Source organism: Thermobia domestica, chromosome 9 (genome assembly GCF_964235325.1).
Source record: "Thermobia domestica chromosome 9, izTheDome1.hap1.1, whole genome shotgun sequence".
NCBI lineage: Eukaryota > Metazoa > Arthropoda > Insecta > Zygentoma > Lepismatidae > Thermobia > Thermobia domestica.
In genome coordinates, this window is record NC_137462.1 from 94211281 (window position 1) to 94235868 (window position 24588).

The following is a 24588-nucleotide window of genomic DNA, read 5'->3' on the forward strand; positions in this document are numbered from 1 at the left end:
TTGCCAACTTCTATTGGCAAAATGTCACTAAATTTAGCTCCTAAAGTGTGTTTTTACAAAATTTTATTGGTCTTGCGGCACCTTAAAACTTAATTCAAAAAGATAAAATATATATGTGTGTGTCTTTTTGACATAAAGTTGCTTATTTGACAGTATTTGAAATAAATAATATATGACAACTTCTTTTTTTAAAAAATTAAAATGTAGTAAAAATTGCAATTTTATGAAAATTTATCGTCCTTGCGGCACCTCAAGACGTGCTCCAATATTTTTCATATTTCATTTTTATCTTATTTACACCAAAAGGCAACTTTTCCGTGCTTTTACAAATTAAAAAAAAATCAAAACTTGTTTTTCTCGTTCCACGCTAATGCGCGTGCCTATATGTCCCATCAGTTCTGAAGTAATATCTGGGCTGTTTACTCAACATTTTTGTTTCGGCGTTTAGCACGGGTTTTATATTCGTCTACAATTGTTGTCATACGGGAATAGTTGAGACCAGAAGCAGTCTACAGGTTAAGTTCAGAAGGGTCTTGGCCGACCTCCTGATAAACCACGCTTTTCCGCAAGATGAATTGTGGCAATTCGATAACCACATGAGGAAACCTTCCGGTTCAATGTGAAAGCTCTCATAAGAACTAGCACCCTAATCAGTGTAATGCACCTTGCTACTTTTCCCCAGTGTGAAAGTACCTTTAACTTTATTATTAGAACTTAAAAGGAATATATTTTAAACAAATCTCCACTAAGTTTTCGTATTTGAACACAACACTCATGAAAAGTCATGTAAAAGCGCTACTTATTTGAAAAAGAATATTTATCTTTTTAAATTTCTCGTGTTCTACAAAGTATGTCTGGGATTATTGCAAATGTCTTCCTTTCGCATTACATCGGCTACGATCTTGGTACTAGTACATGTTTTAGTTTCCAGATCTCTAATATTTATCCTACAGTCCGGTTCTATGCATGAATCCGAAATTTCAAATCTAGATAAGAGGCACCAAACTTCATGCTTTATTCTCGGCTCTCATTACTAAATAATTATTAAATCTTTTTCTAAAGTGTACATTTGATGTTTTGAGCACACTGTGCAAGATAAATAGACGCAAAAACTAGTCATGAATTATCTTAACTATTTATGTTTACTTAACTGTCAATGAAATAGCTCTCTTGAGGAATTTTAAATATTCGAGTTTTGTATTCCGGTTTTAAATGTATTCTGGTTTCAGCAGGGATAAAAGTGGATCTGAAAAAGTAGAAGGACGCATGACGTCACGCTGTCCCCCATGCCTATTTGAGAATTTTAATTTTTTGGAAAGTAAGGGGAGGCCATTGGTATTTTTTGGAAGTGGGGTAACAGTGCTCTCCGCGTTCCCCCTCACTTTTATCCCTGGGTTTAAGATGTTTCAATAGACTAGTCAATATTTGTCTTAATTTTCTGTTTATTTCTTCATTGTCAAGACTTCGTGAATTACTTTCGACGAATTTTAGATATTCAAGTTTATCACAATTTGGGATGTGGGTTTGGATGCGAATCAAGATCTGAAATCCGGATTTCGGATTTGGTCATCCCTACCCTAACACACACACACACACACCCACACACACACACACACACACACACACACACACCACACACACACATGCATATATTAGATATATATACTGACACACATAATTTTGTTCTAGTCAGTGACATCTATCGAGTGCTATATATGTTTAATTCTCGAACATTTTTTGCATCATTTTTCCTCAATAATATCGTGGAATTAGATCTATGTAGTAATGTAGTTCATACGCAACACATGATTCGCGTTTCAATAACGTGTATTAAATATTATGTTTCTGAGTAAAAATATGTCAAATTACGTTCCCTGGAACATTTTAATATAATAAATACAATACTGTGTTCATATTCATGATTTATTTCACTACTTATTTGCAAGCAAACAAATTGCACTACATATATAGATTAAGGGTACCCCCGTCTTTCACTTAAATTTGTGCTGATTAGTGAAAATTATTATTTCCTAACATCTTCAATCACGAATATCTCACTATCTTCTGTCAGCTTCTGGCATTTTAAGATTTCAAGGCGACTTATCGTTAGATTTAGAGAACTCCATAGATGCCTGAAAGAAAAGAATCATATATTATTTAATATTTTAATGTCTCATAAATTTATCTCAAAATGAACCTACCGTGGATCTTAATTATCTGTGCGTCAGTCGCTTTCTAAGATGTTCCCTCTAAACTTGAAGACATACGGAGCCCACGATATGAAGATCCATCGTGGCATAATGAAGACCAGATGATAGATTAGTAATTTTAGATATTATATATGATTTAGAATGTGTATTTTCTAACATTATACAATCAAGAACCTGTCATAACTTTTACCACTAGAGTGTAACGTTAATAACACAACTCAATCTTACTTTTTTCTGAGTTTCGTTGATGAGCTTGGAAAATTAATTTTACTAAATTTTGCAGAACGCACATATTTATAAGATACGTATATATCTATATATATAGTATGCACAAGCAATGAGTTTCGTTTCACAGTGTGAAACTACGATAAAGACTTTCAGTCTGCGAATTCAGTACTGGAGCTGGAAGTAGTACAGTCAACGACAAATGTTCTTTCCATTTGATGAAATTACCCAGCCGTATCCACCGTATCCACCCATTCCCAAAATACCAACCGTATCACCGTTGTTCCCAATGTAAATTTTAGCAAACGAAAATAACATTTATTACTGACTGTACATTTATAATTCAGTTGCAATAAAGGGACAAGATAAAAAAATAGCATTTGTTTCTCGAACGCTGCATCTATATGAAAATTTCATTATTGGCAATCTTCTATTGTTTTTCTTTCTATGAAAGTCAATATTGACATCGAAGGTAATAGCAAATTACTACAACTTTCAGTTTTACTGTAGAGATGTGGGAGAAGATAATACTTTTTCTTGGATGCTAAATCGATTAAAGAAAGGTTCTTAGTGTCTATTATCATAATGTTTCATGACAATCAACATTGAAACCATAAATTATCAATTTCTATCATTCTAGATTGAGTAGAGGTTTAACTGAGAAGATATATTATTGGGACGCAGAGTCGATTTCAAATAAATAAATAAATAAATAAATAAAATAAATAAAAAAAATAAATAATAATAATAATAATCTCTCTCTATATCTGACCGTATTGCTCTATGGAAGTAAAGGGGTAGCAACTATTTCCTATTTTAGTAGAAAGATATAGATGAAGCTGATATATTTTCTAAGATGCTGAATCGATTTAAAACTGATTGTCGTTATCTATTATCGTTTTTATTCTATATGCAGCAACCTTAAAAACAAAAATTGTTAATTTCTAACACTCTTGGTTTGAGTAGACAGTTAATGAACGAAATGGAACTTACTATTGGAACGCTAACCGTTTGCGAAAAATCGCTTATCGACATCTTATTATTTTTCCTCTGATACCGTTTGACAGGCAGACAGATGGACATAGAGACTCTATAAGACTTTAAATATGTACGCATAGCAAAGTTTGGAAGACAACACGTACAGTAAATAACACTGATCGGCAAAAAATTAAAGAATTTCTAACTGGCAATTTTTGGTGATTCAAACTAATTCGATGAGGCTGAATCTGAATATGAAGACAAAAAACTATATCATCCACAATTTCCCAAAGATCACAGTCCTTCAAGTCATGTTTAGTTAGTTTTTTGGAATTTCAGTTCTGGACAGTCGGTACTGTTTCACTTCTGAATTCGTCTTTTTTATGCTTTGTTTCAACTATATAGTGCTCTTCTTCTGGAGGATCTAATTTTGTTGTTTTGTAGTTTTTGTATTGCTCTCGTGGTGTTTTCTTTAGAAGGTTCCAGCAGTAATTTGCTAATATAGGTTGGCTCTATTTACCTTTTTACCGGTTCTTCATTTTGGTGACATCTTTCACCACGTTCATCAGAAACTGCCCAATATTTTCTGCAAAAATGTCTAAATGAGAATGGAGGAAGTTTTACAGCCTAAACTGAAATACGCGGAAATCAGTTCCTACACAATTAATTCATAATTCTCAGTCTTTTTATTACCTGCAAAATTTTTCACATATCTTTAGATTCATTCTACACTCTCCTCTCTTTATCGTTCAATATATTTCTGAAGTTAAGTTCTTCAAACAACTGTCTTATTTGTGAACTAATGAAAATTCCTTCTTTCATCTTTTTCACTTATACAGAGGAACCTTTCCCTTAAGTAGGCAAATCCTTCTTTCTTTATCCATTGGTTTCATAAATATTTTATTAGACCAAATTTATTACGAAAGGGTTAATATTATTTTAGATTTCTCCAACAGAGTTTCTTGTGCCATATTTTTCTGACTAGGAATGTATTCTTTTTGGAGTTTTCATTGTTTAACTGTAACTTTTATCTTTTGTTTGGCTGTTCCATTCACAAATGAAGCAGCAAAACTTGGTATATTCCCGTTGCAATCCAACGCCAAAACTTTCAAGTCAGCACATACATGTTCCCGAGAGTATTTTCATAACATAGTTTACGCTACATAGTTTTAAGGTTATCAAATGTCTGTTTCATATGAAGTGCATAGGCAAGCTGTATTGAAGGCTTCTTGTTTCCATTATATAATAAAACTGCCTTTAAACTAGTTTTAGACGAATCAATAAAAGCCTCTAGTTGCCAGGAAAATGATCTAGATGGAGTTCATCCATTAATCATCGTACGCTGTTACAGTATACTGAATCTCCACCCGTTGAAAAATACGTTAGCTTGATATAGTCGACTCCCTCTTCCCATAATACGACATCTTTACTTGCCTGTCTAAAAATTCTACTGTTGCAATCTTGACTCAAATTGTTGTGCTTTAATTTTTAGTAAGTTTGTCTCAAACTTTGTTGCTCAACTGCGCGTGAGTGATCAAATGTGGCTCTGTGGTTGAGAATACTGAGAAGTTTTTGTCTTTCTGAATGTGTGAACTCGCATCTTCTAAATCCTCTTCCGATTCCGATTCTACAGTAAAATATTCTGGTAGTTTTGGTATTGCCATTAAGTCATCATAAGGGATATGTCTCAAAGCAGAATGGCAAACAAAGTGTTGATTAAGGTTTACGGCAGATGGTTCTACTCCTCGAAGAGAGCTGTTCGCAGTTCAGGAAGAGTGCTTGGTGTTGGATTGCTGTGCGCTTCTCGCCACCCAAGAACATCCCAAACATGTTCGAGGGAATCACGTCCGCCGAGTATGTAGGCCATGCAATGCGAGTAATGCCTTCGCACTCCACATAGTCGGACACCAGAAGTGTACAGTGTGGGCGGGCATTGTCATCCATAAACAGGAAGACCGGACCAAACGCTCCACGGAAATTGCACACATGTGAATGGAGAATTTTACTCCGTTACAGTTGTGACGTTATAGTGCTATGTTCCACAATATGGAGGTCAGTTTTCTCATCCAGCATGATCTCACCCAACACCATGATGGAACCATCGACAAAGGACGGCCGTTCAGCAATGAAGTTTTAGTGATAGCGTGTTTCTGGCTCTTTCCACACTAATGTCTGACCAGAATCAGACGACAGGCTGTATCGAGACTCATGAAGAACATAACCCGCGCGCCCCTGCTGTTCTCTCATGCAACATGTTCTTATCGCCATTTGCAACGCGCACCTTTGTGCTCCCGTTTTAATGACACACACAGCACATGCCTCATTGCATCCAGTTTTGCTGTATTGATCACAATTCCGACGAACAGTTTAACGACTAACATGTTGTCTCGTCGCCTGGAACAAATCATTTGCAAACTGAGAGCATGACGCTTGACGGTCAAGTCTGTCAGCAATAGCGAGAAACTGGGGATAAAATCTATCACTAAAACGTTGAACGAGGATTTTTTACATCTCACAATATCTTACAGTTTTTGCTGTTGAGTATTCAATAGTAAAACATGAAAATTGGTCTACTTTTTCGGTTTCGGTTTCAATAGAGGGCAAAAACGGAATTTAGTTTTTGAAAATTGAAACTACTTAAGAAAATCTACGTATCTCTTACTCTCACTTTTGGTGCGAGCAGCCTTGGGTTCGATTACCGATTGGGACACTCGGTCGAAAAAAATGATAAACCGTTTTCAGGCCTGCTATTCTGAGTGAGGTTATTCCTGGGCTTTCCTAATTCACACCAGGCAAATCCCGGTAACGTTCAAACTAATATATCAATTCTAATTCTAATAGGTATTTCTTATTGTATTTGCTTTATGGGAATTGAATATTAAAATCAGAAGTTGTAATGAGAGGGATGGAATATATTCCTGGGATCCCTACTTAAATTTCTATTTTTAAAATCTCTATTTCTTGTCGTTTTCGACCTATGAAAATTTAATATTGAACCGATAGAGATAGGAGATCGAATTTACTATTGGGAGTTTGAAAATAAAGGAAACCAAGAAAATTTTGTCGCTTTTTCACCCACCACCTTCGAACATCAGTATGTCACCTAGACGTACCTAGAAGATCAAAAATAGTCACTATCAACATCAAAGACCTTCTGCTAACTTTCTGGAAGACCATGGATTCCATTATGGATGCAGGTATCAAGTGCATTTTTCACCTCTACTAGGAAACTAAACTGGCGTCCTTTAAGGTATTTGTCCAAGGAATGGAACATGTGATAACCGAACAGTACAATGTCCGGGAAGTATGGCGAATGCAGTAATGTTTTCCACCCAAGGCATAGAATGGTATCCCGGATCATCCTAGCCACGTGGAGCTTAGCGTTGTCCTGTAACAGGACGAACCCTTTGCGATTCGTAAGTGAAGGCTCCAGAGTTCTGAGTTTTATTTGAAACTGCTCAACTGCTGACAGTACACAGTTGTATTGATGCTCTAAAAAGCTGGTAGAAGTTTCCTATGTACGAAGCTGCGAGCAGTCCACCAAACACAAAGGAGGACATTCTTCTCGTGCAGTGCTGGTTTGGAACCAGTTCATGGGTGCTAACCAATGATAGCGCCGCCGTGGAGCTTCGTACAGGACCAACTTCTCATCACATGTCAACACCCTGCCCAGAAATGGCTCCTTCCTCAGACGAGACAGCAAAGAAACACAGGTATCTGTCCACGTTTAATTCTGTCCCGGAGTCAAATTATGAGGGACCCATCGTCCCAATTTGTAGTGCTTCCCAAGTTGATGGTGGTGCTGCCGAATGGTTTCTCCACTCACACTAAATTGTAGTCCCAGTTCCTCACATGTCTGGCCACTGTTCGCCTGAAGATCTTCATTCTATGTGTTGGTCTTCATGCACGTGGTACGTTTTCGAGTGTTTCGTCACCGTCCTTAAACTTATTAAACCACGGCTGCACTCTCTTCATAGTCACGACACCTTCACCAAAGGCCTGGTATATCTTGCGCCTTGCTGCGGTGACGTTTGACCCCAGTTTAAACTTGTACAGCATACACGCTCTTATTGCGCTCTGTGGAGGTCCCATGTTCACTATGTCTTTACGCAAGTTCACGGTGTAACTGAACTGCCAGAACCAGGTAGTATGTTGGATATTCCCACATTTACAACTGGCTTTCGCCTTATCTCGATTCGCACTCAACTCCCGGTGTGAGGACCAATTGAACACAGACCTCCATGAAGAACGATAGAACTTTCTTGATTACCTTTACACTTCAGAAAACAATTAGCCTATCTTTCACCATTTTAACTCTATAGTGTTCCGATATTGAAACAAAAAGTTATGTGAAGATAGAAACTAGTTTTGAAATTCTGAATTCATTAAACAAATGAATTCATTATAAAAAAATCCTTATATCTTACCCTTTCTGAATAGCAAATATTATATGCAATATGGAAATCAGCATGATTAGATGCAGTGATGATTTCAGACTTCCTGGTGGACAAATACCGTGTGCATGGGCTTTCTCGGAATTCTCGCGTTTTCTTCCACTTTCTTCATTCCACCATTTCATTCATTTCTCGGCATCACCTTCTTCTTCAGCCTAGCCGGCATAACCCTGGAACGTAAAACTTACAGGTTTCATTTTATTTTTCTTCAGACTTCCTTGGGGAACTTTCCATATACAAAGGACGAAAATACGTGAAAATTCCTAGAACGCTCTCTGTGAATTGTAAACATGAGAAAATGGGTCATAGTTATGTGATACAACACTTTCATTTGAAAGGTCTCAGTTCAACCAATATCAAAGCCAAGCTAGATTGTACTCTTGGGGAAATTGCTTCTTCGTTTATAACAGTAAACTGTTGCGTCGGAGAGTTTAAACGAGGCCATACTAGCTGCAAAGAAGTACATCGCAGTGGTCAACAAAATGAAGAGACCACACCAAATATGGTGAAGAAAAATTCACAAAATGATATTGACCACTGACTGAAAGTGCACGAGCTAGCAGACATGGTAAGATTTTTAAGAAAACGCTATACGTCTGACTGAAAGTTGACTGAAAATTTGGACACGAGAAAGCTGCGCGCGAGATGGATGCTACGTTTGCTTACAATTTAATAAAAAAAGCGTAGTGAGGATGTTTCAAAACTTATGTTCTACGGGGATCAATATTATAACCGCTGGATAATTTGACGTGAGAATTACATACCTTTTACTAGAACTTAAATATTACAAAGAAGAACAAATCTGTGACTCACTCTTATATTATGTCTCCAATTAGGTTCTAAAAGGTTAACTTCTTCTTGAAGTTCCTGCAACTCCTTTCGTAGATTGGACAATGAGCGCTCAGCACACTCATATTCCCCACGCACTATTTCCAGCTCCTTCAGAAAGGCTTTCAAAAAATCCGAGCTCTGATTAGGACGCTTAGACAAGATCATCTTCCCAAGAAATTCCATGTCAAGTATTCCATCCTTCGTGTGAGCCATCCTAAAATCAATGTTCATTTATTAATATTAATCGTTAAGTTTCCCGAAACCTTATCAATACTAAGCTATTCTATACTTAAGTACAGTATCGATTCACTACAGAACCTGTACTCACCTAGGTAGTTGTCACTTTTGTTTTGCATGTAGCTAATAGTGCATACGTACAAGGGCGCCCATCAAGGGGGGCAAAGTGGGGCACTCGCGCCCCCTACACGAAATTGTACTTCAGAATATCGAAAATCCAATAGAATTTTTACATTAGTTACAGCAAAATTTGAAAATATTTTTGAAACGTCGCTTATACTTGCCCCCCACCTTGGAAACCACAACATGGACGCCCTTGCATACGTAACTATTTAAAGAAGGGCCATATGAAAATATTTGAGAGTATGGTTACTAAGCTACAGAAACGATCGTCCGGAACACGTAACTTATAAAATTATGCACAGCATACTGTAAATTCACAAAAAATGTAATTTTATTTTTATAAATGAAGACTTTTTTCTACAAATGTTTATAAAACAATGGAAACATCTATGTACTAATTATGTACTATGTATGTATGTAATGTAATATTTGCGAAATAACAGTGAATATTTATATACCATATGTTTCTGTGCTATGTTGGGTGATACTGAGCAGTACGTGAAGTGGTGTAGTGTCCACTCCTGTGTGCAATACGTTACATGTCAGGGGTGCCCTCCCCAAATTTTCCACTGCCGCTCGAAATTTAGTCTTTCTCCAAACTAATCATTCTCCCCCATCCACACTTACCATTCTGCCCCTGAAAACACATTTTTCTTCAAAATTTACCATTTTCTAGTTTGATTGCATCACTTTCAATTAAAAGCTATGCCCTCCTAAATAATTTCATGGGAGTCACTTGCGTTCTAAAATCTGCCTTTAGTCACCCCTGGTATATAGTGGAGCAAAAGGGAGAACTACCCGATTTTCAAAGAGAGCAAATGTGGGGACATGGTTAGTTGAAGTAAGTATATACAAGTCTGCCAGTATACTGAAAGCAACAGTGTCGAAAGAGATGACACCACCAATTTCACCCCTGGACATTTCTGCAAGAAAGCCTGACAAAGAATATTACCTTTAAGTTAAGTTAAAGATATTTCGTTCCATATCAATCTTAGGGATCTGGTTTCTTGAATCTATAGAGGTCACATTACCTTCTATATCAGAATGGTAATTTGACACGACAAGTGATCATTGCGTGACCAAGCCATTACCCCCCTACTATTTCTCAATTTATTTTCAACATTTTATTTATTTATTTATTTATACAGTTCAAATATATACAACAGGCTGAAATGTAGCAACAGCAAAATGCAAAATTAAAATAACAGAATATCAACATAAAACATATTCACAAAACGTTATATAACAATATGTAATTTGCGCAATATGGATAAGAAAATTCTCTAGAGGAGTAAAAGTTTCTATAGTAGGTGGAAATCTGTTGAATTCAGTAGGAATATTAAACATGAGTGACCTTTGGATTAGTATATTATTGCAGGTCTAGGCTTCGAAGCCTACACTTTTTCCCCAGCATCGACTTTCCTTACCTTTTAAGCCCAGAGGAAAGAAACCGTACACTTTACTTCTCCTCCCTTACTTAGCCATTTTCCCTAGCTACATTAGACAATGGGAATGGAAAAAGTGACGATACTGGTTTCAATTTCTTGCAGATAATGGAGGGGAAGAAGATAAAAGTTTTCTGGGAGGGGGAGCTACTTACTGGATAGCAACAAGTACAGCTTTATATTATGAAACTTATTTACAATACATCATGTCTGAGGGCAAATGTTGCCTCCGGGGCACGGGGAGCTCGACACTTTTTTCCTCCCTCTAGTGTATCACTGACTGGAATATACTTTTTCAAATGTTTAACACTCCAGTGTGCTTTTACGTAATAGATATTCAGAAGTCTGTAAAAAATCTTTCACAAATATAACATTTTCTTTTCGATAATCATGAAATAATTCTACATGCATAATCTGATTAAACACGAGAAAAGGTTAACTTAATATTATAAATATTTATCTGAAATTTAAATGAGTTTTGCGCCCTTATGTAACACCAATCTTATGAAAGATGGAACCTACTACTAACAATATTAAAATAAAATTAAATCTTTGATTTACATTCCACCCACACGAGCATGTTCTTCAGGCTAAAGGAAACGGATGATTAATTAAGTTTAATGATTATGATGGACTTCGTGGAACGAGAACTATGAGGAAACGGAAGAACCTCGAGAAAATATTGTCCACCACAAATTCGCATTGCTTGATATCAAACAGAAACTCCTGAGCACTCTACTACCGAGCCACTGTGTGGGCTCTGAATCGCAACTGGGGCTTGAATCCGGCGCAGCTGACGGATGCACAGACCATCATGCAAGATCAAACTTCCCGTTCTCCACCACACTATTTCGCTTCCTAAGAGATGTTACGGTCCATCATGCCGTAAGCTGTGGACCACACCACTGGCCCATACTATATCATAATATACTTTGCTTGCAACTTACCAAAGGAAATAACGCGAAAGGAGGCTATCCAAATGTAAACCTTGGGGCAGAGTAGATCAGTGGGAAAGCGATCATTTCTTCTGAAAAGGGGTCTCTGTGTCGAGTCTATGCAAACCTCCTCGCTGGTATAGTGAATAGTTTGTACGCCTCTTGTGCAGGTGGTTCGATTCACCGTGGGAGAGCACAAATATTTAATTTCACCATCATTTACTTTCATTAATTACTATCTCCTTTAGCATAAGGGGCATGTACGCTAAACTAAGAAAAAAAATGTTGTTCAGTCCTATGCTATGCACCTTTATGATGAATAAAATTAAGTCCAGGTTCTTTTAAGATTCTCCCGTACCCTTGTACACTTTCATAGAGGCCACGGTGGATCGGTAGTGGAGCACTCATCTCTGGCACGTCGGGTCCCTGGTTCTACCGGAACTCTAGCTTAGCGAAGTTATATAGTGGACGAACACCGTGTGCGGAATTTTCTCGTGCTTCTTCCGTTTCCTTGCACTTTCTTCATTCCACCACTATCATTCATCTCATCACCGTCTTCCTATGCCTCGGTGCATAATCATTGGACATTAAGCTAAAAACGAAAAATTCTTTTATTATCGTTCATTTTAAGTAATCTATATTTTTTCTTCTTGTTTCCAAGTTTTGTGTCCCATGATTGTGACCTGTAGGCTAAAGGAGATCCAAGAGGAACGGGAATGGGAAATGGCGGAAACTTCATAACGAGGAACTACATAAGTTATATGGTTTACCCAACATTGTTAGGGTCGTCAAGTCTAGGAGGCTTAGGTGGGCAGGTCATGTAGCTAGGATGGAAGAAAGTAGAAACGCTTTCAAAGTCTTGACTGGAAGACCAATCGGAAAACGACCATTAGGAAAACCTAGGCGCAGATGGGAGGACAATATTAAGATGGATCTCGCAGAGATTAGAATACAAAGTAGAAACTGGATGCAGTTAGCTAAGGATAGAAATCAGTGGAGAGCTTTTGTGAACGCGGCATTGAACCTCTCCGGGGTTCCATAGGCCATAGAGTTAGTTAGTTAATTAGTTAGGCTAAAGGAGACAAATGAATAACGAAAATGAAGTTGACAGAATAGGCGGAATATTCATGTGGAAGGAAACTGGAGAAGTCTGAGAAAACCCACAGACACGCTGTTTTATACCGCAAATACATATGGCCTGGGATCGAATCAAGGGACCCTTAGCACCAGAAATCTCTCCTAGCGTTCTACCACTGAACCATTGTGTTTCTATATTCATTTATCATCTGTTTCCTTCAGCAGATAGTTCGTAACCATAGTACATAAAGGCATGTTAAAAAACTATCGAACCTTATTTTCTCCTGCGTAAACCAATGAAGCGCGAGAATTTCTTCAGTGTAGATGTAGATGAGACACTCATGAGCAGTCGTGAATATTTTCCGTCCACAGAAAGCATCAGTCACTGGCAGTCGGGCAACGATTGAAGACGTGTAGTGAGCTGTCATCGGATTTCAGTTTTTTCGTAAAACGACAGTAAAACTTGTGAATCAATATTGCATCAAATTTTGGCCAAAAGCTTGGCAATAACCAAGCAGAAGGCAATTCAATCGGATCGGTACATTCAATTTTGAACGTTTGTTTGGGCATTCCCGTCATGGCTCTATGTGACTACTCACCCGACCTGGCTCTATGTGACTTTTGGTTATTCTCCAAACTGAAAATACGTCTAAAAGGGACCCGCTTTCAGTCAAGAGAAGACATACGGAATACTGCGACACGGTTGCTCACTATTGTAAAAACTGCGTTCCAGAAGTGTTTCCAACAATGACGGAGAACTGGGAGAAGTGTAAGGATTACCAAGAAGACTTTGATTAGGATTAGTGTTTCGGATTTCGAAATCAATAAATGTTTTATTTTTTTTTTTTTTTTTGCCAACCAATGGTCCGATACGTTTTGAACACACCTTGTATATATACGTATATATAATTGCTAACGTAAACGAAAGACATCGATGATAGAATAACATTAACTTAGGATAAATAATACACCCGACTATGTAGATGGAATGAACAAGTACATAATGAAGCCAAGTGCTTGATATGGCTTTACTTACAAGTTAGTTTACTGCTTTAGAAACCACCCAGTAAAGAAAATTATTGGAAACAGAATAGATTGTCTTTAAATTAAACTATTTTAATGTGACTATAGAATTGATTATGTTACCTAGGTACGTTTTACGTTAACTTGAACAAAATAATAGTAACAGTTTCAGTGTACCTGCATATTTTGGATTTTCTATAATTGTATATAAAAAGAGGCTAGCTAGACCATCAGAGGAACACATTTGGACTTGATGGAAATAAAAACATAATTTCATTCAACTTAAATTCGTGCTATATAAATTATACATTAAACAGATTTGGCACGAGGGTATGATAAATATGTGATTTAGTTTTAAAGAGTACTGATGTAGCGAAGAAAATAGTTCATGATAAATTACATACTTGTCTTCTAACGTCTTCATTCGTTCTTCAGCGTTAGACAGATGGAACTGCAAAGAAGGCATTTTGATGATGTAGAAAGAAGCAACGAAGTATTGTCTCTCGTGTAATAAAACAGTTCTACACTCCCGTCCGAACCTGAAAAAGTAAATTCTAATTATTGTTTTGAATACTGAAAAAACATATGAGCAACTTTAAAGTAACGAATACTGCTCAAGTACCAAGCACCTGCTAATATGATTTTAATGCAACTATTTGTAAAGATTGTTCTTTCTCACCGTTGATTTAAATGTCACTGTAGGAAAATGCATGAATGAGACACTTCTTAAAATATTAATGGCGAATTATTACTTACATTTTATTCTTGTTTCATTTTTCAGGGTTACCAGTCGCCCACTTTTAACTGGCCATGATCTAGGGTTGCCATATTTAAAAAAATGAAAATCCGAGACTCTACTAAATTACGAAAATCTTAAAATGAAAAGAAGTTATATGCTAATTTACTTCCTTCCATTAGATAAGAGTTTTTCAATCTTACATAATCACATTTTTAGTCTTCTCTAATTAAGCAAAAATAAGCAGATGATTTACCCCTTGCCCTCTGGTAAGCAAGGGGGCCGATTTCTCTGTAAAGTTAGGGGGAGGCACTCAGACGCAGAAGGTATACATATGAGGATGTTAAGACAAATTGCATTCAAATTGTGCCAAATATTGTATATTCATAAATACACTAGGCAGACCCACATGAGCTTTGGGCGGGGTGCCCTCGGACTCCCCAAATCGGCGCTCTTGCTGGTAAGCAAAAGTGTTTTTTTAATTTCTCAGTATCTGTTATGTTTCGTGGCTTTCAGAGTCTTTTTTGTTTTAGCTCATTCAAGGCTCATTCAAGTGGTGGCTCAGTAGGGGCAACAGACACCTTTGTGGCGTAAAAAGATGGAAAAAGAAATATGCCGGAAATAATTCAAAAAATAGTTTTCGCCAACCTCATAGCTTCTATTTAAAAAAAAAATACTCCAACATTTTCTCATTGTTGTCTGTTCAGTTATATTAATTAAAACAATATACTTTTCTTTAATGGTTAGCGGAAAGTTATCAAAAATATCAGTCAGGGATCGTAGATTAAAATATTTCAAAAGCAAGATGCAGTTTGAAACAGAGTATTAAAGATAACAATAAGATTGAGCAGTAAAATCTTTTTGGCACTGGCCCAATGAAGCGAATACATCGTTCAATGTCAAAGTAATTAACGCGTGAACTTAATTAAATCCATGATTTATGTAATCAAGTTTTTTTCTTCAACTTTTGAATTACCATTCTCAGAAGTTGAAGAGAATAGTTATACACCTAATTCTGTTGACAAAGCAAACTATAATGTTCCCTTCCTTTATTCTTCGCTGAAATCCGGGACATGTAAGCGTCCCGAGAAATATTTTCTTGACGCCGGAACACAGATCTCGATTCCGTGATGGCCCCGGATTTTCCGGGACGAATGCTACCCCTACCATGATCTGTTTCTTGGGCCATAAAAAATGATCTTTTTTCGAGCTGCTTTAACAACTGCTTCAACAACTTCAAAATTTGTAGTATTAATGTAAGTAAAATAAAATGTTGTCACTATGGTAGAAGTCACTAAGTTCAAAATACTACACTCGTGTCAACAATTAAGAACAAAAGTAAGTTTCATATGCTGTGTACGGCATTCCTTATATTGCAGAAAGTGTGAAGTGGTCCTTAGTAGGATATGTGATTACCAAGGAGAGGGATGCCTGTTCTGGAACATGATCCCATGTTGCTCACAAGCTTGGTGATGAATTGCAGTATGGAATTCCACTACTCCACTAGTGCTGTTGACAGCTGTTAGATGACGCTTGGTGCATCTGGACCCTGTAGCTTACTGGGATTCAAGTCGGAGGGAACAAATAAGCCCGTTCATTCTCCGAATATACTCTCGTAACAAGAGCCACCTGCGCTGTGGTTGCGCATTATCATCTATAAAAATGTAGCCGGAGCTGATTGTACCTCTGAAAAGATGCATGTGAAAAAGGAGTGTCAAAATAACACTGACAGGTAAGTATACCGTGTTCAGACATTGGGAGGTCGGTATGCTCACGCAACATTATGTCTTCCTTCACTAGAACATCCGAACACCAAAATGATCATGCTCGACAATGTTCCTGCGTTTATTGCGTGTTATTATCATTTCTCATTAACATTTTCGCTTCTGAGTCGTTTTTTAAAAATGTTTTCATTTTTCAATAGCACTTTGTTTCTCATGTAATAATAATAGCCAACGTTAAAAAAGTGGAACATTTCATCGGAAAAGAAAGCTACGAAGCTTGAAAGAAGATGAGAGGCAAGCGAAGGCTCTAGAAAAGTTTCTTTCGACTTGTGGACAAAATTTCGAAAGTGATAATCATACAAATGTTGAGGTGGGGGAGTCATCAATACCAGTTACTATTAACGAAGCATGTGCAAGTCGATAAACATTTGAAACTTAAGTTTATTTTACTTGATTACAGTAATTTAATCGTTGAATTAAAGGTTGGTTTTGTAATTCGGTCTGCTGATTGTGTTCGTGTTGCATTCAACATTACTTAAGAAATATATTATATACATCACTTAAATAAACGATCAAAGCAGTGGCGGAGTACTGCCCCCGCAACCCACGCAACTGCAGGGGTGCAGAACATAAGGGGCTCCTGATCAGGTATGTTTTAAGTTTTGTTTTAGTGAGAAATGAATCATAATTAAAGATTGCATACTATTTCCATCTTGAATTCATTGTTTTGACCAGTTACAACACCTAATATTGCCATTTCTGATTTGATTATAGATGAGGGAAAGAGATCTATCCTTGTTTCCCGCATTAAGTTTAAAACTAATTTTGGAGTGGATACGTCCTCTTCGGTTACGGGTCTGAATTACATTTATGTATTCCAAAATTTGGATGAATACAATTAGTTTTCACGCAGTATATGCGTCGTTAACTCGAAAAGGTAACTGTAATCGAAAGCTCATTGTCAAAATCAAACCCGTGTTAATGTTAGAGTTGAGTAGCGGATCTAGCCTGGGGGTCCTACGCCCCCAGTTTTTTGAGTAACAAAATAATTTAAAGTATTTTAAATTTATATTAAACTCATGATACCTATCTGAGTTCTGGTTGCCCCCCCGTTTTTACCTTCTAGGTCCGCCACTGGACTTGAAGCTCTTGAGTTTTATTCCGTTTCGTCTTTTAAGTTTCAATTGTACTTGTCAAAATACACCTTAGCTATATATATATATACCTAAGTTTACTATATAGGTGTATATATATACACCTATATATATACCTATACTATATACCTTGAGTTTATTTAATAAATATGCTATTCGTTATTAAAATAGGAACTTTGTTTAGTATTCATTCACAGTCAATTAGTTATAATTTCGCCATTTTTTGTTAATATTCATAGAAAGACTACAGATATTGAAGGAATTTGCGACTGCAAAAATTATTTGGAAAATTTTTGTCTATTACAACTTTCTACCTTTTTATTATTTAGGTGGGACACCGAAATATTGTTTATTTACACTTAAGAAATGTCTAGAACCGGCCCTCTTATGACTTAACAACAACCTTTAAAGTACTTTCAATCCAGTAGCGTATTTTGTGGGCTACCAGGCCTACCAGTGCACAGTGGTCGGAAACTTAGGAAAAGCGGACAAAAATAGTTCTTTCCGAAACAATGGAAGTTGACGGATGTCTCCCTAACATTCTATACGTAATTGTCCTTTCTAAGTCGATTGCAACTACTGGGAAAGTGATTCGAAGAACTCCTGCAGCAATACGTGCAGTTATATATAGGATGGTCCAAAAGTGTGAAAACCCCTCGCATAAATGTCAAATACTGCAAAATATAACCAATGGAACAATGTAGAGGAGTAATAAAGGTGAGAAGAAATTGAGGAGGATACAGAACATGAAAAACACCATCTTGAAATCCATTATCGTGAATCATACATATTGAAAACATAACATGTTTACGGCTTATGTGAATTAGACATCGCTAGCCAGCACTAAGTTATGACAGGTGTTAATATGCATCCAAGAAGCGGTTACAGGTTCAATGTGCTATCCCTCTAATTATATGTGCAGCTAATAAAAAGACGGTGTAAAACAAATAAGTGTTTGGCCTTAGGATTCGAAATTTAAGTTCGCGGTTTTGCATTCGCACCATTTACTGGAATGTAATTTAGTTCAGGATTACGTTGTTTCGGTAAGATTAAAAGATTCAACATAGAATCTTCTTATATACTGCTGCACTGACGTGTAATATACAGCAGCTCCACATGACTGATAGTTTATTACTGCAATATGTATGAGGCTTTCACTACAACTTTGATTCAGGGACGATAGGCAATCCAAATTACATGCCTTTTCCTTTTGTAAGGCTCAGCGGATCTCGATTGCGACAACAACAACAATACTCATAACGCATTTCCAGTTAGATGGGGCTGAGTCCTTCAGCTGTACTTGGATGGAGCTACTTCCAATGCTCAAGCTTTGTACTACTCATGGTCAACTCAATAAACCTTATTTTGCAGATAAGCAAGGATAAGCTTAGACTTGAGAGCTACTAACATCAGTGTGTATATGTAGCTTTTTGGTAACACTAAGAAAGCTATCATATAAATGATATGACAATATATAACAAATAAAATTCTTCACTAAACACACAGTAATTGAGTCCGATGTACTATCTAATTGCTTTCATCGACCTCAGAAACGATATAAATGGTTAAAACATATAATATTGTTTGGTTAATTTTTTACTGATTTTTCGGCTATTTTATTTGTTCATGTTTACATGTATTTTATGAACAGCGAAAATATTCCCATGTTCTGAAACTCCGGGTTTGGAAGCAGGAGAGATACTTATCATTAAATATCAATACCGTTTTCACAGGTAACGAAGTTGACAAAATCGATTTTTGACCGCTTTTTCCCCGTTTCCGACCACTGTGTGGCGATGGCCTTAGGATATTACAATATAAAGTTATTATAATCTAACTAAATCATATTGTCAATTTTATACGTTAGTATCTTCTTACAGCAATTTGAGTTCCTAAGAACTGTATGTATTTAGAAAAATACGCTAACTTCTTTGCACGCAATCCGTCTCGCTAAATTAAGAGGTTTTCAATATGACAGCACAGCAGAAACCACTCTCTAGATACTACAGTAAGAATCTTATCAGCACATTCCCATTCACTCCACCTCCGCCCACAACGTACGAACGGGATGCCAGGTAACAGCAGTTGCCTCTAGAGAAGTAGGATTCTTGGGCTTGAGCGACGAGTAAAGGGAAATTATACGAGTAATGACAAGGCATTTAGGGGGCTCTGGGAATTTTCTCAGACACCTTGAGCCTCGTTCTGTAGCGGTTTGCGTCAATGGAACGAAAATTTTGTGTTTTATAGTATTTCCCTATAGTATTTCCCTATAGTTGACATAGCTGACTTGTTTCATTATTTGCGTTTCGTTGCCAAGGCTCTTACAGAATAAGGCTCCTTTGTTGGATGATTGCCTATTTCATCATTCTTTATTACTCGGACAGCTTCCATTTACTCTGGTGAGTAGGGTTACCAGCTATCCAAAGCAAAATGAGGGATACTTCATGGAACAAATGAGATACAAATGTACGATCGGTTTTCCGTAATACTAATAACATTCGTCTTGCCAGTGAAGGGAAAATCATATTTATCTACTTGATAAAAGAAAAGTATGTTATGTTTTTCTTCTTATTTTGAACACTGTATAATAACGTAGAAACTGAACTCCAATAATAATAATAAGGGGTATGTTTAGTACAAGGGGTCCAGAAGCACGTAAAAAACACAAGATTTACAGGAGAAATGAGTGATGCAAGTACTTAGACGTAACATAACGTAATCAAAGTAACCTAACCTACCATAAACTAACTTAAGCTAACCTGAACTAACTTAAACTAACATAATATTAATAGAAATAGGCGAAATTTTATTATTTTTTAGAAAATTATGCGGGACTCCTACACTAATGTAACACAAACTAAACTAACCTAACGTAACCTAAACTAGCCTAACCTAACTTAAACTAACCAACCCTACCCTAAACTAACCGAATGTGAACAGATATTACCAAAATCGTAACATTTTTTAGAGAAAAGAGCTGGACCCCTTGTGCTAAACATAGGCCAATAATAATAATAATAATAATAATAATAATAATAATAATAATAATAATAATAATAATAATAATAATAATAATAATAATGTACAGATGTCATAAAGGTTAGTAATAGTCCAAGTCATCAAAACAGTATACGCCACTTTTGTATCCAAGAAACACACATGTTCATAGGGTTTGGTGGTGTTGTGAGGTTCCCAAAACTCTCAGTTTTAAACATTTCCAAAATATGTCCTAACAGCGTTTTGAAGAACGTTACTTATATGTGTTCACCGAAAACCGCAAGTCAACACGCCTAATGGTTAGCGAAATATTGGGTTATAAAGAGAGACATCATAGATAATGTGGCGTTTGCGTACTAGATGGTGTAATTTTGAGAAAAAAAAATTACTGAGCCCTATCAGCAACACTAAGAACAATTATAATCCAAAAGAAACGTATCAAAACCAGGGTCGTCATTTAGGGAGGGCAGGAGGGGGCAATTGCCCCCCAAGGGTTTGAAAAATACATATACATTAATCAATGTCTACTAATATGCTAGTACAAAACGTGAAAGTCTAATGTCGATGGTGTTCTTGCTCCCCTCAACGGAAGTCTGAAATGACGTCCCTGATCAAAACAAATATGGAGTTTGTGAAACTCTCATTTTTAAATGTTTACAAATATGACTTACCCAAGTTCTGAAGAGTCTCACAGATACGTGTTTACCTAAAACTGCAAGTTGAAATATCTAACGGTTACAGAGAAACTAAGAAATAGAAGGGACAGCCATAAAGGTGAATGGCTTACAGGTCTTTGCTATTAGGAGGATAAATTTCAAAAACTTATATATGGACCTTAATAGACAGTCTAATGGACGTTTTGCAGTTAAGTATGATGGTACCCCTATGGGTTAAGTAAGTATCCCAGTATAATTTCTACAAAAAGCACTTCAGTATCGAAATTTCGGTGGTTTTACTATACGGATCCATAGATTGTAAAATGTGCATAAAAATTTGGGCAAGTCTTTAATTTAAGCATTTTATGTCGAGAACAGAACCCAACAAACCCTTGTGGGGCGTCTAACCCGTTCCTACTCCTCCTCCTCCTCCTACTACTACTTACACTATGGTTCCGTATAGTAAAACTGCACGGAAATTTCTTCAAAGCAGTTTAAAGAATACATGGCTATCCACAGTGAAAGCTTCATCTCAATATCTAACACGAAAACCCCGTAACTCTAGGGTTCTTCTCTTTATTTTATAATATATCGATAACCGTTAAACATATCCCGCCTCATGCAGAGTCGTTTTCATGTATGATTAGAGTCATACTAAAGATCTGACTACTATAGGAAACATATGTTAGTGGAACTCTTTAGTATGGCACTAATCTTGCTTCAGAACGACTCTGCATAAGGCCCATCGAGTTTTAGTCTTTATTGGACACATGTATACAACGTTCTTCATAACTCTGCTAAGACATGTTTTAGGAATATTTAGAAATAGGATTTGTACGAACTCCATGGTATGCCCAAACCTTATAAAGGTGTACATTTCTTTTGGACTTAAAGGGGTGTACATCTGCTTTGGACTGAAACTGTTCTTGGAATTGTTTTAGGCCTCAGTAATTAATTTTTCAAAATTGTTCCGTCTAGTACACAAACCCCACACGTCTATGATGTCGCTCATTTTCTCATATTTCGATAACCATTACGCATACCGAATTGCGGTTTTTGATGAATACTGTACATATCTGTAACGTTCATCAAGCACTGTTAGAACATATTTTGGAAATGTTTAAACACTGGGGGCCTTATGCAGAGTCGTTTTGACGCGTGATTAGTTCCATACTAAACTCTTCTACTAACATAAGTTTCCTGTAGTAGTCAGACCTTTAGTAAGACGCTAATCATATGTCAAAACGACTCTGCATAAGGCGGTGGAAGTTTTGGAAACTCCATATTACTCCCAAACCCCATAGAGTGTGTATTTCTTTTGGATTAAACTACTTTTGAGGTTAACTTTGGGTAGATTTCAGCAGTTAATTTTTCGAAATTGTACCATCTAGTACGCAAACCTCACACCTTTACGGTGTCGCTATTTGTTTCTCGTATTTCGATAACCATGAAACGTATCGAATTGCGGTTCTGTAGTATTCTGCATAATATTTTAGAAACATATATTTTAAAATATTAAAAAATGCAAAAATTACGTACCCCATGGTAACCCCGAACCTCCTTGGGATACCCATCTCCTTTTGCGTAGCAATACATTTGTTTTTGTTGAGCCCCAATAAATAAGTATTTCTTCGAAATTCATTCTTCTAACCGTAACCCAACAGTCAATAACCGACATTTACTGTTGAATGAGTCTCACTTTATCTATTGTAATTAATCATTGATAGAAGTTTATAGACAACCAGTTAATATTTTGCTCTATTTTTAAACGAATGCCAGTGATGACGTCTTTAAGCAAGACGCTATTTCGGCATACTTTCTTGAAGATTAAGATAAACCGTAATCATTTTACAAAAAAGGCAAACTCAAGTTTTCATCCTAAATATTTGTTAAGATTGAACAACCTTCGAAACAATTAAATGTTAAACAATGAGGTTTAATGTAAAAGTTTACACAATTTGTGAGTTCGATACGTTACGAAATGCAAACTAGATCTACTTGTATGCAGTCTTTCCAAATAAATAATGCAAATCTAAAGAGCTACTTTTAATGGAAACGAATATACCTTGAAATAACACACACGCAATTGCAACATTTAGATACTTTAGGAACAAATGAACTAATACTGTCGGCTTCCCTATGCGTAGTTCTACTACATGGAATACAGACCACGTGTTGCTTATACGGACAAAATAACATAAGTGTTACATATGGAGGGAAATATTTTTTCTTATGTTGAATAATTATAAAATAATAGTACATTAGAGAGAGGAGATCACAAACATACACAATACTTTTAGGAAATCTACCTTAGAGAGTTACTTCCAACGATAATACTACAGCTTGCTCTTCTTCTTCTTTCAGAAACTTTTCTTCCGTTCTTTATCTCAACTGAAGGTTTACATCTTCAGGTGCAAATGTAGGTTCCAGTTGCATATATCGTTGAGTTTTCTTATATAATTATTTTACTGAGTTTCAGTTGGGTACAGGTATACTAGACGGATTCACTTATTTGTAAAATTTACAGAATAAATTTGTAATAACATTGTAATAGACCAACCTATAGAAAATTGAAGTATGGGATGTGGATCTACGTGGAAATACCTTAATGAAAATAAAACCCATTAGACAAAGATTCGTCCATAAGGTAACCATTAAAAACAGTATATAAAGTGAAGGAAGGTATCTGAAGTTAGTGTGCTAACTCATAACTCGCAACCATAAAAGTGCTTGAGAGTTTTAAGGGATGTATATATTTGTGAAATTTAGGACGTTAGTAATGTGTAACGTTATTTTGGAACACAAAAGTACAAGCAATGAAAGCATCGGAATATTACCAATAACTTCCTTAATAACGTACAAATACATAATCCAATAGGTAAGGTAATTACTTTTACGCCATACACAGTGATTTTCGCTATCCTCGTTCATGTATACCCACGGTCGTTCTTGCGTCTGCTTCGTACAGACTCACCCCCCTGAACTACAAACAGACCGCATGGTGCGCTCCAGTCTGGACTCAGATAGCATTCATGCTTTTTAGTGCCTACCTATCACAAATTGGTAAGTGTCTTTTTCACAATAGTTGTTTTCACGTATGTATACCAAAAGCGAATTTGCACAAAGAAATGCAAATCCACACTCCAAAAATTACTCCTTAAAATACAAAGAATCTATTTACTAAAAAGAAGTATATATGCAATAAATTTATGTATGTATCTTTGCAATAAATCTACACCTACAAATGCTTCACCAAGCAATTGTTTTGCAATTTAGTAATTTTAATGTAAAAATAATGAAAATGATGATAGGCGGCGAATGGCACTTGCTTTCTCTAATGAAGGGTTTATTAAGAATATTGGTGCAAGTTGCATACGAATATTTGATTTTCCCTGCTTTTAAACGAAGCTACTCTAATTAAATAGTCAAATGATTAACGTATAGATGAAAAGATACGTGAAACCTTACCGATATGAGAGTGAAGCTCAATAGGTAATTAATACGTATGCCCTGCCTTTTTGATACAATTGACTTAGTATCTTCAAAATTTGTATTTATATGAGAAATGTCATCCCCTAATGCACATTAGTTTAGAGGGGCATAAATGTAGTGGCTATAATACAGCCATTTCTCTTCAAGTATTTCCCGTAATACATAGAAATATGGTATTTACAATTGTTAAACTTAAGCAGAAAAAAACTCACGCATTTCTGTTCCTGTCTGGCCAAATAGTGGCATCTTTCAGAAGGTTGTTAAAATTTTTGAGGTTCCTGGAATCGGTTG

The 24588-nt window shown here is 36.4% G+C and overlaps 1 protein-coding gene across 3 annotated transcripts; it reads right to left on the reverse strand.

Moving 5' to 3' along the window:
* Window positions 1-1912: 1912 nt before the first annotated feature.
* On the reverse strand, window positions 1913-23117 carry LOC145694042 (uncharacterized). Of its 3 annotated transcripts, none has more exons than XM_081770182.1 (4): window positions 23093-23117; window positions 13943-14077; window positions 8681-8912; window positions 1913-2132 (listed from the first exon to the last, which is right to left on the reverse strand). In XM_081770182.1, exons 2-4 carry the CDS (start codon window positions 14002-14004, stop codon window positions 2091-2093), a joined length of 336 nt encoding a protein of 111 aa, XP_081626308.1. In that variant the 5' UTR covers window positions 14005-14077; window positions 23093-23117; the 3' UTR covers window positions 1913-2090. The 3 variants fall into 3 exon arrangements, with proteins under 3 accessions (XP_081626308.1, XP_081626306.1, XP_081626307.1); XM_081770180.1 differs by lacking the exon at window positions 23093-23117 and adding an exon at window positions 22871-23065; XM_081770181.1 differs by lacking the exon at window positions 23093-23117 and adding an exon at window positions 22345-22422.
* Between the last annotated feature and the right edge of the window lie 1471 nt (window positions 23118-24588).

What these genes read in the sequence shown, in the direction of transcription:
- LOC145694042 (XM_081770180.1), bottom strand. Translation starts at nt 23,004, where the DNA reads ATGTTATTTTGTCCGTATAAGCAACACGTGGTCTGTATTCCATGTAGT. An exon ending in TGCGTGTGTGTTATTTCAAG is followed by an intron (nt 14,078 to 22,870) that starts GTATATTCGTTT and finishes TTACTTTTTCAG; the next exon opens with GTTCGGACGGGAGTGTAGAA. An exon ending in ATGAAGACGTTAGAAGACAA is followed by an intron (nt 8,913 to 13,942) that starts GTATGTAATTTA and finishes CATTGATTTTAG; the next exon opens with GATGGCTCACACGAAGGATG.